Source organism: Procambarus clarkii, chromosome 77, assembly GCF_040958095.1.
Source record: "Procambarus clarkii isolate CNS0578487 chromosome 77, FALCON_Pclarkii_2.0, whole genome shotgun sequence".
NCBI lineage: Eukaryota > Metazoa > Arthropoda > Malacostraca > Decapoda > Cambaridae > Procambarus > Procambarus clarkii.
In genome coordinates this window covers 21,044,738-21,061,476 of record NC_091226.1, presented here as the reverse complement: position 1 = coordinate 21,061,476, position 16,739 = coordinate 21,044,738, and the positions used below count along the sequence as shown (strand labels likewise).

The 16,739-nt window shown below is 46.2% G+C and overlaps 1 protein-coding gene across 1 annotated transcript in view; it reads right to left on the bottom strand.

Annotated features, from left to right (window-relative positions):
- Positions 1–8,070: 8,070 nt before the first annotated feature.
- The window catches only part of LOC138357345 (trichoplein keratin filament-binding protein-like), a 14,785-nt gene continuing 6,116 nt past the window's right edge, over positions 8,071–16,739 (bottom strand). Inside the window, exons 2-9 of the mRNA XM_069314023.1 lie at positions 13,686–13,825; positions 12,446–13,008; positions 11,777–12,218; positions 11,250–11,334; positions 10,955–11,116; positions 10,270–10,434; positions 9,999–10,086; positions 8,071–8,126 (exon numbers count right to left, since the gene is read on the bottom strand). Coding sequence (XP_069170124.1) covers positions 8,071–8,126; positions 9,999–10,086; positions 10,270–10,434; positions 10,955–11,116; positions 11,250–11,334; positions 11,777–12,218; positions 12,446–13,008; positions 13,686–13,825 — 1,701 coding nt within the window. The remainder of the gene's footprint in view (positions 8,127–9,998; positions 10,087–10,269; positions 10,435–10,954; positions 11,117–11,249; positions 11,335–11,776; positions 12,219–12,445; positions 13,009–13,685; positions 13,826–16,739) is intronic.

Here is a 16,739-nt window from a genome sequence, read left to right as displayed (position 1 = left end):
GACTACCACAACACACAGACTACCACAACACACAGACTACCACAACACACAGACTACCACAACACACAGACTACCACAACACACAGACTACCACAACACACAGACTACCACAACACACACACTACCACAACACTCAGACTACCACAACACACAGACTACCACAACACACAGACTACCACAACACTCAGACTACCACAACACACAGACTACCACAACACTCAGACTACCACAACCCTCAGACTACCACAACACACAGACTACCACAACTCTCAGACTACTACAACACACAGACTACCACAACTCTCAGACTACTACAACACACAGACTACCACAACACTCAGACTACCACAACCCTCAGACTACCACAACACACAGACTACCACAACTCTCAGACTACCACAACACACAGACTACCACAACACTCAGACCACCACAACACACAGACTACCACAACACACAGACTACCACAACCCTCAGACTACCACAACCCTCAGACTACCACAACACACAGACTACCACAACACACAGACTACCACAACACTCAGACTACCACAACACACAGACTACCACAACACACAGACTACCACAACCCTCAGACTACCACAACACTCAGACTACCACAACCCTCAGACTACCACAACACACAGACTACCACAACACACAGACTACCACAACACACAGACTACCACAACACACAGACTACTACAACACACAGACTACCACAACACACAGACAACCACAACACACAGACTACCACAACACACACACAACCACAACACACAGACTACCACAACCCTCAGACTACCACAACACACAGACTACCACAACCCTCAGACTACCACAACACTCAGACTACCACAACCCTCAGACTACCACAACACACAGACTACCACAACACAGAGACTACCACAACACACAGACTACCACAACCCTCAGACTACCACAACACACAGACTACCACAACCCTCAGACTACCACAACACACAGACTACCACAACACTCAGACTACCACAACACTCAGACTACCACAACCCTCAGACTACCACAACACACAGACTACCACAACCCTCAGACTACCACAACACACAGACTACCACAACACACAGACTAACACAATACACAGACTACCACAACACACAGACTACCACAACCCTCAGACTACCACAACACACAGACTACCACAACACCCAGACTACCACAACACACAGACTACCACAACACACAGACTACCACAACCCTCAGACTACCACAACACACAGACTATCACAACACACAGACTACCACAACACACAGACTACCACAACACACAGACTACCACAACCCTCAGACTACCACAACACACAGACTACCACAACACACAGACTACCCCAACCCTCAGACTACCACAACACCCAGACTACCACAACACACAGACTACCACAACACCCAGACTACCACAACACACAGACTACCACAACACCCAGACTACCACAACACACAGACTACCACAACACACAGACTACTACAACACACAGACTACCACTACACACAGACTACCACAACACACAGACTACCACAACACACAGACTACCACAACACACACACTATCACAACACACAGACTACCACAACCCTCAGACTACCACAACACACAGACTACCACAACACTCAGACTACCACAACACTCAGACTACCACAACCCTCAGACTACCACAATACACAGACTACCACAACCCTCAGACTACCACAACACACAGACTACCACAACACACAGACTACCACAATACACAGACTACCACAACACACAGACTACCACAACCCTCAGACTACCACAACACACAGACTACCACAACACTCAGACTACCACAACACACAGACTACCACAACACACAGACTACCACAACCCTCAGACTACCACAACACACAGACTATCACAACACACAGACTACCACATCACACAGACTACCACAACACACAGACTACCACAACCCTCAGACTACCACAACACACAGACTACCACAACACACAGACTACCACAACCCTCAGACTACCACAACACCCAGACTACCACAACACACAGACTACCACAACACCCAGACTACCACAACACACAGACTACCACAACACCCAGACTACCACAACCCTCAGACTACCACAACCCTCAGACTACCACAACACCCAGACTACCACAACACACAGACTACCACAACACACAGACTACCACAACACACAGACTACCACAACACACAGACTACCACAACACCCAGACTACCACAACACCCAGACTACCACAACACACAGACTACCACAACACACAGACTACCACAACACACAGACTACCACAACACACAGACTACCACAACACACAGACTACCACAACACCCAGACTACCACAACACACAGACTACCACAACACACAGACTACCACAACACACAGACTACCACAACACACAGACTACCACAACACACAGACTACCACAACACACAGACTACCACAACACACAGACTACCACAACACACAGACTACCACAACACTCAGACTACCACAACACACAGACTACCACAACACACAGACTACCACAACACACAGACTACCACAACACACAGACTACCACAACACACAAACTACCACAACACACAGACTACCACAACACACAGACTACCACAACACCCAGACTACCACAACACACAGACTACCACAACACCCAGACTACCACAACCCTCAGACTACCACAACCCTCAGACTACCACAACACACACACTACCACAACACTCAGACTACCACAACACACAGACTACCACAACACACAGACTACCACAACACACAGACTACCACAACACACAGACTACCACAACACACAGACTACCACAACACACAGACTACCACAACCCTCAGACTACCACAACACTCAGACTACCACAACCCTCAGACTACCACAACACACAGACTACCACAACACACAGACTACCACAACACACAGACTACCACAACCCTCAGACTACCACAACACACAGACTACCACAACCCTCAGACTACCACAACACACAGACTACCACAACACTCAGACTACCACAACACTCAGACTACCACAACCCTCAGACTACCACAACACACAGACTACCACAACCCTCAGACTACCACAACACACAGACTACCACAACACACAGACTACACAATACACAGACTACCACAACACACAGACTACCACAACCCTCAGACTACCACAACACACAGACTACCACAACACACAGACTACCACAACACACAGACTACCACAACACACAGACTACCACAACCCTCAGACTACCACAACACACAGACTATCACAACACACAGACTACCACAACACACAGACTACCACAACACACAGACTACCACAACACACAGACTACCACAACACACAGACTACCACAACACACAGACTACCACAACACACAGACTACCACAACACTCAGACTACCACAACACACAGACTACCACAACACACAGACTACCACAACACCCAGACTACCACAACACACAGACTACCACAACACCCAGACTACCACAACCCTCAGACTACCACAACCCTCAGACTACCACAACACACAGACTACCACAACACACAGACTACCACAACACACAGACTACCACAACACACAGACTACCACAACACACAGACTACCACAACACAGACTACCACAACACACAGACTACCACAACACACAGACTACCACAACACACAGACTACCACAACACACAGACTACCACAACCCTCAGACTACCACAACACATCAGACTACCACAACACACAGACTACCACAACACACAGACTACCACAACACACAGACTACCACAACACACAGACTACCACAACACACAGACTACCACAACACAGACTACCACAACACACAGACTACCACAACACCCAGACTACCACAACACACAGACTACCACAACACACAGACTACCACAACACACAGACTACCACAACACACAGACTACCACAACACACAGACTACCACAACACACAGACTACCACAACACACAGACTACCACAACACTCAGACTACCACAACACACAGACTACCACAACACTCAGACTACCACAACCCTCAGACTACCACAACCCTCAGACTACCACAACACACAGACTACCACAACACTCAGACTACCACAACACACAGACTACCACAACACACAGACTACCACAACACTCAGACTACCACAACACACAGACTACCACAACACACAGACTACCACAACACACAGACTACCACAACCCTCAGACTACCACAACACTCAGACTACCACAACCCTCAGACTACCACAACACACAGACTACCACAACACACAGACTACCACAACACACAGACTACCACAACCCTCAGACTACCACAACACACAGACAACCACAACCCTCAGTCTACCACAACACACAGACTACCACAACACTCAGACTACCACAACACTCAGACTACCACAACACTCAGACTACCACAACACACAGACTACCACAACCCTCAGACTACCACAACACCACAGACTACCACAACACACAGACTAACACATACATCAGACTACCACAACACACAGACTACCACAACCCTCAGACTACCACAACACACAGACTACCACAACACCCAGACTACCACAACACACAGACTACCACAACACACAGACTACCACAACACCAGACTACCACAACACACAGACTATCACAACACACAGACTACCACAACACCAGACTACCACAACACACAGACTACCACAACACACAGACTACCACAACACACAGACTACCACAACCCTCAGACTACCACAACACCAGACTACCACAACACACAGACTACCACAACACACAGACTACCACAACACCAGACTACACAACACACAGACTTACCACACAAACCCAGACTACCACAACACTCATACTACCACAACCCTCAACTACCACAACACACAGACTACCACAACACACAGACTACCCAACACACAGACTACCACAACACACAAGACTACCAAACACACAAACTACCACAACACACAGACTACCACAACACACAGACTACCACAACACCAGACTACCACACACACAGACTACCACAATCACCATACTACCACAACACACAGACTACCACAACACTACAGACTACCACAACCCTCAGACTACCACAACACACAGACTACCACAGCACACAGACTACCACAACCAACAGACTACCACAACACACAGACTACCACAACCCTCAGACTACCACAACACAGACTACCACAACACACAGACTACCACAACACACCAGACTACCACAACCACACCTCAGACTACCATCAACACACAGACTACCACAACACACAGACTACCACAACCACAGACTACCACAACACACAGACTACCACAACACACCTAGACTACCACAACACACAACTACCACAACACCCACACTACCACAACCCTCAGACTACCACAACACACAGACTACCACAACCCTCAGACTACCACAACACACAGACTACCACAACCCTCAGACTACCACAACACACACACTACCACAACCCTCAGACTACCACAACACACAGACTACCACAACCCTCAGACTACCACAACACACAGACTACCACAACACACACACTACCACAACACACAGACTACCACAACCCTCAGACTACCACAACACACAGACTACCACAACACACAGACTACCACAACCCTCAGACTACCACAACCCTCAGACTACCACAACACACAGACTACCACAACACACAGACTACCACAACACACAGACTACCACACACTACCACAACACAGACTACCACAACCCTCAGACTACCACAACACACAGACTACCACAACACACAGACTACCACAACACACAGCACTACCACAACACACAGACTACCACAACACACAGACTACCACAACACACAGACTACCACAACCCACAGACTACCACAACACACAGACTACCACAACCCTCAGACTACCACAACACACAGACTACCACAACACACAGACTACCACAACACACACTACCACAACCCACACACTACCACAACACACAGACTACCACAACCCTCAGACTACCACAACCCTCAGACTACCACAACACACAGACTTCCACAACACACAGGCTACCACAACACACAGACTACCACAACCCTCAAACTACCACAACCCTCAGACTACCACAACCCTCAGACTACCACAACACCCAGACTACCACAACACACAGACTACCACAACACCCAGACTACCACAACACACAGACTACCACAACACACACACTACCACAACACACAGACTACCACAACACCCAGACTACCACAACACACAGACTACCACAACACACAGACTACCACAACACTCAGACTACCACAATACACAGACTACCACAACCCTCAGACTACCACAACACACAGACTACCACAACCCTCAGACTACCACAATACACACACTACCACAACCCTCAGACTACCACAACACACAGGCTACCACAACCCTCAGACTACCACAACACACAGACTTCCACAACACACAGGCTACCACAACACACAGACTACCACAACCCTCAGACTACCACAACCCTCAGACTACCACAACCCTCAGACTACCACAACCCTCAGACTACCACAACACCCAGACTACCACAACACACAGACTACCACAACCCTCAGACTACCACAACCCTCAGACTACCACAACCCTCAGACTACCACAACACCCAGACTACCACAACACCCAGACTACCACAACACACACACTACCACAACACACAGACTACCACAACACACAGACTACCACAACACACAGACTACCACAACACACAGACTACCACAACACACAGACTACCACAACACCCAAACTACCACAACCCTCAGACTACCACAACACACACACTACCACAACCCTCAGACTACCACAACCCTCAGACTACCACAACACACAGACTACCACAACACACAGACTACCACAACACCCAAACTACCACAACCCTCAGACTACCACAACACACACACTACCACAACCCTCAGACTACCACAACCCTCAGACTACCACAACACACAGACTACCACAACACACACACTACCACAACACACACACTACCACAACACACAGACTACCACAACACACAGACTACCACAACACACAGACTACCACAACACTCAGACTCCCACAACCCTCAGACTACCACAACACACACACTACCACAACACCCAAACTACCACAACCCTCAGACTACCACAACACACACACTACCACAACCCTCAGACTACCACAACCCTCAGACTACCACAACACACAGACTACCACAACACACACACTACCACAACACACACACTACCACAACACACAGACTACCACAACACACACACTACCACAACACACACACTACCACAACACACAGACTACCACAACCCTCAGACTACCACAACACACACACTACCACAACACACACACTACCACAACACACACACTACCACAACACACAGACTACCACAACCCTCAGACTACCACAACACACACACTACCACAACACACACACTACCACAACACACACACTACCACAACACACACACTACCACAACACACACACTACCACAACACACAGACTACCACAACACACACACTACCACAACACACAGACTACCACAACCCTCAGACTACCACAACACAGACTACCACAACACACACACTACCACAACACACACACTACCACAACACACACACTACCACAACACACAGACTACCACAACCCTCAGACTACCACAACACACACACTACCACAACACACACACTACCACAACACACACACTACCACAACACACGCACTACCACAACACACACACTACCACAACACACAGACTACCACAACCCTCAGACTACCACAACCCTCAGACTACCACAACACACACACTACCACAACACACACACTACCACAACACACACACTACCACAACCCTCAGACTACCACAACACACACACTACCACAACACACACACTACCACAACACACACACTACCACAACACACACACTACCACAACACACAGACTACCACAACCCTCAGACTACCACAACACACAGACTACCACAACCCTCAGACTACCACAACTCACACTACAGGTAAAGGGTCTACCTCACACTGCCTTTGTCTCCCACCCTCATAACCTGAGGAAAAATGAGAAAGACTTCTGATCCAAACAATAGAGCAACAGTAAGGTTGAAAGTAGCGGGCTTCAGCGTGTGTATTACGACCATCATATCACAAAAAGAAACTCTGTAGAGGTAGGAATTAACTGTAATGTTATTTACTGCTCTTGACCTGTTATTTTATCTTAACTTTTTTTTTACATTTTTTATTTACATTTTATTGATGTAACTGTGGCAATATTGATGTAACTGTGGCAATATTGATGTAACTGTGGCAATATTGATGTAACTGTGGCAATATTGATGTAACTGTGGCAATATTGATGTAACTGTGGCAATATTGATGTAACTGTGGCAATATTGATGTAACTGTGGCAATATTGATGTAACTGTGGCAATATTGATGTAACTGTGGCAATATTGATGTAACTGTGGCAATATTGATGTAACTGTGGCAATATTGATGTAACTGTGGCAATATTGATGTAACTGTGGCAATATTGATGTAACTGTGGCAATATTGATGTAACTGTGGCAATATTGATGTAACTGTGGCAATATTGATGTAACTGTGGCAATATTGATGTAACTGTGGCAATATTGATGTAACTGTGGCAATATTGATGTAACTGTGGCAATATTGATGTAACTGTGGCAATATTGATGTAACTGTGGCAATATTGATGTAACTGTGGCAATATTGATGTAACTGTGGCAATATTGATGTAACTGTGGCAATATTGATGTAACTGTGGCAATATTGATGTAACTGTGGCAATATTGATGTAACTGTGGCAATATTGATGTAACTGTGGCAATATAAGAATGTAAGAATATTCGTAAGGATTGTTGGCTCTTATGACGCCGCTCCTATTTATAACCACCCTAACTCAATCATATGTTTCACCTACGCTTGAAACAGCCTTGCGGTCGCTTGTTTATAATTGTTCCACTGGTAATGCCCTTGAGAGGAGGAGGAGGAGGTATACCTACTTACTGAGAGTTTACCTCGATCGACCTCTACACCATTTCAGAATTTAACAGGCAAAATAGATGACGCAGTACACCCTGCTAAAGTTTTCCAACGTGAAGAAAACGGTCAATTTAAAGTGGTCTCTCCTAACCTACCAGAGGACCCAAAACAGAAAACGGAACAGTTCATCAATTTCGCCACAGTACAACAGTACCATCCGCAACCAGTCTCAACCAGTACTGGGAAACACCAACGAGTCTACCCTGGCCACGGGCTAGCCAAAACACAGTCTCACTAGGTGCTCTTCGTGCACGCCCACAATCACTCTCCAGCCTGGTGCTGGCAGAGAACATCAGCCTCGCGCTGCTGAGCCTCTTCACGTACAAATACAAGGGTAGCGAACCCCTGACAGGAGCTTCTTGCAACTCGCTGGTTACACTCCTCCGTAGCACCATAACTGTCAGTCGTCTCTTCCGTTAGCCAGTCCCGGGCACGCCGAATTCCGTCACTGCCACTTCACAGGCAGACAGTAGAACACTTCACAGTTCTTCTCCGGCGGCGGCTCACTGCTTCCGTAAAGCAGAATGGAGTAGAGACATTGGCTGCCCTGGGTAGACTGACTGTCCTCGTACCTCAGCAGCCCTACGTCGACTCTGTGGATACAGACACGTCATCAGTACACTGGTCAGTACATGGGACACTAGGAAACATCATTTACGTACTCTGACATAGACATACAACTCCTCCTATAACAGATGGCGCTGATTTTCTAGGTGCCACCTCACCAGAGGTCAGCACCAGCTACCTCTCAAACTGATTAGGACAGGAATCTAGCGCCTCTTGCTGGTATAATCCTGTCACCACTAGATGGCGTCGTCCAAGTTGTGGGGGGGGGGGGGGTTCGGGAGTGGACTCACAGATGGCATTGACATCGCTGTTCCGTGCTCCGACGATGGAATCGGGTTCGTAACACCTCCCCACCAAAAAGGAATTTGGTTTGGGTTTCTACAAAGGAGAAACAAACCAAATTAGTACGTTAGTACAAAACCAAACAGACGCACATAAACAATGGACTGATGTGGCGAGGATGTCCTGTCTGCAAAACTGCCTTAATAGGAGAATCTGGCACAAGGAAAACTCGAAGATCATAGGCAATGACCTGCCTGATGTGACTTCCAGCAACCTTACTGGGATGCCTGTCAGAGGCACAATTATCTCACGTGTCTTGGGTAAGGATCTACAGAGGCTCGATCTGGGGCAAATAGACACCTCCCTGTGTCGTGGCACCGCTGATGGCTGGTCGCAGAAGGCATTTCTTGCACCGGTCTGGTAGTCCTTCAGGGAGACGGAAATCTGGAATACATGGGACTAATGATTCGGAGTAACAGCGATAGTCTTTAATTCTGTACTTACAGCATAACTGCTTACTAGGCCCACACTTAGTCCCAACAGGACCGCTTGTACATTGAAGATTGTGTTCGTTCTTCCACCGTCAGGTCGACCAACGTTCTGTATAATGTTGAATCCAAGCTCAGTAATTATGCGGGGATGTCAATCTGTTGGGAACAGTCACTCATTAAAACATTTCTCCTACTTCCTGAATCATCAATCACCTTCTGGGTCCCTTCTTCGACTGCAATACTCATAGGGCGGGTCTCCAATCCCTGGTGTCTCTCCATGATAATCATAGGAGCTATCATCTGACGGTTCGTCCACTGATCTTTGCCTAGAGCACACACGAGAACAAAACAAAATATCGCTAAGAAACATTTGGCTAACTTAGGAACAATTTTCATGAGCCTGTAATATCCATAGCCGGCTATATCCATTAGCCTGGCTTGGATCTAGAGGGCACTAGAACCTGCGCACATACCTTTGATGTCTGGGGAATCTCTGGCCGGTTCAGTGAACATTGTACCTTGCCATGCCGCAAGTACTTATCTGCCGTCACTCCAGACTCTTGGGTATCCGTGGGCGCTTGTTCATGAGGCCCCTCTTCTCGCTCAGTTGCTTCTGTCACCGTAAGCCTATGTTTCTAGTCGGGAGAAGAGTCAGCAGAATCCGTTGGAATGTTCTCAATCTGTTAGGTAGAGGGAGAATTAAACATGGTATATAATTTCATGTCTGCCTGTACCTGGGTATTAATGTTTTCTGCTGTCATCTCAGACCTTATTACTGGATCGTCCACCATCTTGAGATGTTCGTAGTTCAAACCTGTCGCCAAGTCGTTGCCTAGTACTACTTCTATCCCAGCTATGGGCAGGGTATCAACGTCAAAGGAAAACCGCGTCAAAGGAAACGTACCGCGTCAAAGGAAACCCAACTAGAACAACCTTTTGTCTCCCGTCAACACTCACCTCGTTACAGACCCGCCTGAAGTGTGAGGGACAAACAATCTGGTCCTTCTCTACTCGTCATTAGAGACTGGATTCCCAGTGGTGGTGTTCTACAACTCATCAGCATTACTTCTCTGTGCGGATCGTTACCTGTCCCTCCTCGGCACCTGGCAGCAACATGTCCTCTCTGCCCGCACGTCCAACACACTACGTTCCTCCTTGGACTACGGTGTGTTGATCTGTTAGGACTAGTCCTTCGGGGACTACCTGGGGGCGTCTTCAAAGCACTCTGTGGGACGGGTCTTCCTTCTTCTGGTTGAGATTTGCCAAACAGACATGGGTAACTCTTCGGGACATACCTGGTAGAGGATCGCTGAGTTAGGATGTACTCCTCAGCCATAGTGGCAGCCGCACTCAAGGTCTCTACCTGCTGTTCCTCTAGGTATGTCTTGAGATCTCCAGACAGACAATCTTTGAAGTCCTCCAACAGTATGCGCTGCTCGAGTTGTTCTTTCGTCTTCACCTTTCGAGATGCACACCATTCCTGAAAAAGCCGTTCCTTGATGTTTGCAAACTCTGTGAATGTGTGCTCCGAGGTCTTCTTCAGGTTCCTGAACTTTTGCCTATAAGCCTCTGGCACCAACTGATAAGCCATGAGCACTACCTTCTTCACAGCATCGTAATCACTGGAATCATCAAGCGACAACGTGGAGTAGGCAATTTGGGCCTTCCCAGTCAAGACGGACTGTGTCACGTCATGATGGCCAAATTTTCCTTTGGCCAATCCAAAGTGGCAGCAACCTTCTCGAAGGCAGCAAAGAACTTTGAAACTTCTTTTTCATTGAATTTTGGGACCATTTTTATATTTCTTACTGGACCGAAACTACACGTTTCCTTTGTTTCCTTCCGACCACCTAATCGTACCACTTCTAATTCGTGTAGTCTTTCCTTCTCTCTTTCTTGTCTTTCTTTCTCCTTTTCTTCTCTTTCTCGCTCTTCTTTTTCTCTTTCTCGCTCTAATTACAAACGTTTCATTTCCATTTCCTTCTCTTTTTCTTGTCTTTCTCGTTCTTCACTTTCTCTTCTATCTTCTCTTTTGTTCTCTCTTTCTTGTAATTCCAAACGTTTCATTTCCATTTCTTTCTCTATTTCCTTTTCTTTCATTGCCATTTCCTTCTCTTTAATTTCCCATTCTATTTCTAATTTCTTCCACTCTATCTCACGATTTATTTCTAAGGTACGCATTTTGACAATTAGAAAACTTATATTCAGTTCACCCGCGTCACTCTCACCGTCACTGCCTTTGTCTTCCTTTTCAGTGGAAGCCACCTCACTTTCCTTTGTACTTTGTGCCTCGCTTTCCTGCTTCTCCCTGGCCTTTAAGTGCTTAGGAACCTTCGATAAGATTTCAACCCGGGAAACACTCTCACGTATTTTGACCCCTAAATAGGCACTTACTAGCACAAGTTCCTGCTTTCCCAGATGTTTCAGTATAGCAAGACAGTCCTCCTTGTTCAGAAATTTCTGAACATCGTCGAGATTCTCAATGGTTATTTTCTCCGCTATTTTGTCACTAAGTGGTGCACGAGCACTTAACAGACCGCTTCACTTAACAATAAACACTTATAACAGCTGAGCACCATGCTCGCCAATACTGCACTTAATCACACCGAGCACCGCACTCGCCAATACAGCAATTAATCACACTTAGCACTGCACAGGACAAGTAACGTCCTGAAAAATAACGAACAGGGAAATTATTCACAGGGGGTTGCACTACATCACCACCCTTGTCAAACGTACTTGACAAGAAGTCGGATCCCGCTGGGGGATGCCAATTATGTTATGGCCACAATGGGTCGCAACCAGGTTCTTTTCTGGTGGTACTAAAGTTCTGGTATCCAACCCCAAGTTAGTAGTGGCTCTCAGGGAGTGAGCAAGGTAATGCAAGTAAAACACACTGGGGGAGGTGCATTGAGTACTACACTTTATTAATTATCAATATATTCATATATAATCACTTTCCCATCACCTCATATATAATCCTAAAAGAAGTATTACTACACTTAATATGTACACAAGTGTCTCTCTCATAGGACACTAAGTGCTATTCGATGCTCAATCAATGCAGTCTTGTCAGCTACCGTGTTTCCTCAACACACAGTACCGTCCTCAACCAGTACTGGGAAACACCAACGAGTCTACCCTGGCCATGGGCCAGTCAAAACACTGTCTCACAAGGTGCTCTTCGTGCACGCCCACAATCACTCTCCAGCCTGGTGCTGGCAGAGAACATCAGCCTCGCGCTGCTGGGTCTCTTCACGTACAAATACAAGGGTAGCAAACCCCTGGCAAGAGCTTCTTGCAACTCGCTGGTTACACTCCTCAGTAGCACCTAGACTATTCATCTAACATATGTCCATTGTTTTTAATGCTTTATTAATGCAACCTTGCTTTATAATAGTTTGCTTTATAATAATGGCTTTATAATATGCTTTATAATAGCATAAGAAATATTGCCGGAACAACCGTGGACATCTTCAAGAGGAAGTTAGATTGTTTCCTGCAAGGAGTACCGGACCAACCGGGCTGTTGGGGGTACGTGGGCCTGCAGGCCGCTGCAAGCAACAGCCTGAATTGACCAGAGTGTTTATGTTCCCATTTAAGGAGGTTATCTTGAGATGATTTCGGGGCTTTAATGTCCCCGCGGCCCGGTCCTCGACCAGGCCTCCACCCCCAGGAAGCAACCTGTGACAGATGACTAACTCCCAGGTACCTATTTACTGCTAGGTAACAGGGGCATCAGAGTGAAAGAAACTCTGCCCATTGTTTCTCGCTGGCGCCCGGGATCGAACTCGGGACCACAGGATCACGCATCCAGTGTCCTGTCCGCTCAGCCGCCGGCTCCAGGAGCCAATATATAGTTTTTTAAAAGTTGTTCAATGTCAACCAATATTTATTGAGTAGTTGTATATGAAAAGGGCTGCAATTGTTCAGAGTTTCAGTACTGCAGCCTAAATAGAAAGGGAGATTTTTTTATGTTTTTCAACAAATTTTACACATTTTCAAGTTTGTAATTTCAACCACATCTTTCAGATATAATCATTCTATGACAATTTTCTGTCACATTAGCATATAATAAAGGATCTGTTGCCAGTTATTTTCCAAAACATCTTTAGTTTTCCTAATACAAATAGTCAAAGTTCCCCCAAAAATTATGGAAATATATCATGTTAATTGCTATTATAAAATCAATAAAGGAACTTAGAAAACAAAGCAGGCATCAGATTTTAGACACATACACTCTACATATAAGGTAAAAATAAAGTCTAAGGTTTTTACTTATTACTTTCAAGTAACATAAACGTACAAATTTCTCTTTCATTTTTACTTCAATTTACATGAAACTTACACCTTATATGTAGAGTGTATGTCTCTAAAATCTGATGCCAGCTTTGTTTTCTAAGTTCATTTATTGAATTTATAATAACAATTAACATGATATATTTCCATAATTTTTGGGGGAACTTTGACTATTTGTATTAGGAAAACTAAAGATGTTTTGGAAAATAACTGGCAACAGATCCTTTATTATATGCTAATGTGACAGAAAATTGTCATAGAATGATTATATCTGAAAGATGTGGTTGAAATTACAAACTTGAAAATGTGTAAAAATTTTTGAAAAACATAAAAAAATCTCCCTTTCTATTTAGGCTGCAGTACTGAAACTCTGAACAATTGCAGCCCTTTTCATATACAACTACTCAATAAATATTGGTTGACATTGAACAACTTTTAAAAAACTATAAATTGGCTCCTGGAGCCGGCGGCTGAGCGGACAGAACATTGGACGCGTGATCCTGTGGTCCCGGGTTCGATCCCGGGCACCGGCGAGAAACAATGGGCAAAGTTTCTTTCACCCTGATGCCCTGAATCGTACAACTCCTGACCGTCATCAATTGTAACGAAAAACACACCGGACAAGTCCCAGCCGTCTTTTTGCCTGTTGTGACCGTCAAAATTTGGCAAGGCTTATAAATAATGACTATGACTATGATACAACTCAGAAAATGAACATGGACGGGAGCGAAATATCGCCGGTGTAACAAAAATTGTCTATAACTCCGGTACAACTCAGAAAACGGACATACACGCGAGCGAAATCTCGCCAGGGTAACGAAAAACACCGGGACAAGTCCCGGCCATCACCAATTGTAACGAAAAACACCGGGACAAGTCCCGGCCGTCACCAATTGTAACGAAAAACACCGGGACAAGTCCCGGCCGTCACCAATTGTAACGAAAAACACCGGGACAAGTCCCGGCCGTCACCAATTGTAACGAAAAACACCGGGACAAGTCCCGGCCGTCACCAATTGTAACGAAAAACACCGGGACAAGTCCCGGCCGTCACCAATTGTAACGAAAAACACCGGGACAAGTCCCGGCCGTCACCAATTGTAACGAAAAACACCGGGACAAGTCCCGGCCGTCACCAATTGTAACGAAAAACACCGGGACAAGTCCCGGCCGTCACCAATTGTAACGAAAAACACCGGGACAAGTCCCGGCCGTCGAAAAAAGCAAAACAGCTGGTATTTGTCCGGGTTTCCACTACTAATGTTAACCAAAGGGGCTATCCTGCTAACCTTGGGACTATAATGTTAACCACAGGACTATCAAGGGGCTATCCTGCTAACCTTGGGACTATAATGTTAACCACAGGACTATCAAGGGGCTATCCTGCTAGCCTTGGGACTATAATGTTAACCACAGGACTATCAAGGGGCTATCCTGCTAGCCTTGAGACTATAATGTTAACCACAGGACTATCAAGGGGCTATCCTGCTAGCCTTGGGACTATAATGTTAACCACAGGACTATCAAGGGGCTATCCTGCTAACCTTGGGACTATAATGTTAACCACAGGACTGTCAAGGGGTATCCTGCTAGCCTTGAGACTATAATGTTAACCACGGACTATCAAGGGGCTAGCCTTGGGACTATAATGTTAACCACAGGACTGTCAAGGGGTATCCTGCTAGCCTTGAGACTATAATGTTAACCACGGACTATCAAGGGGCTAGCCTTGGGACTATAATGTTAACCATGGGACTATCCTACTAGCCTTGGGACTATAATGTTAACCACGGGACTATCAACGGGCTATCCTGCTAGCCTTGACACTATAATGTTAACCTCGGGACTATCCTACTAGCCTTGGGACTATAATGTTAACCATGGGACCATCCTACTAGCCTTGGGACTATAATGTTAACCACGGGACTATCAACGGGCTATCCTGCTAGCCTTGACACT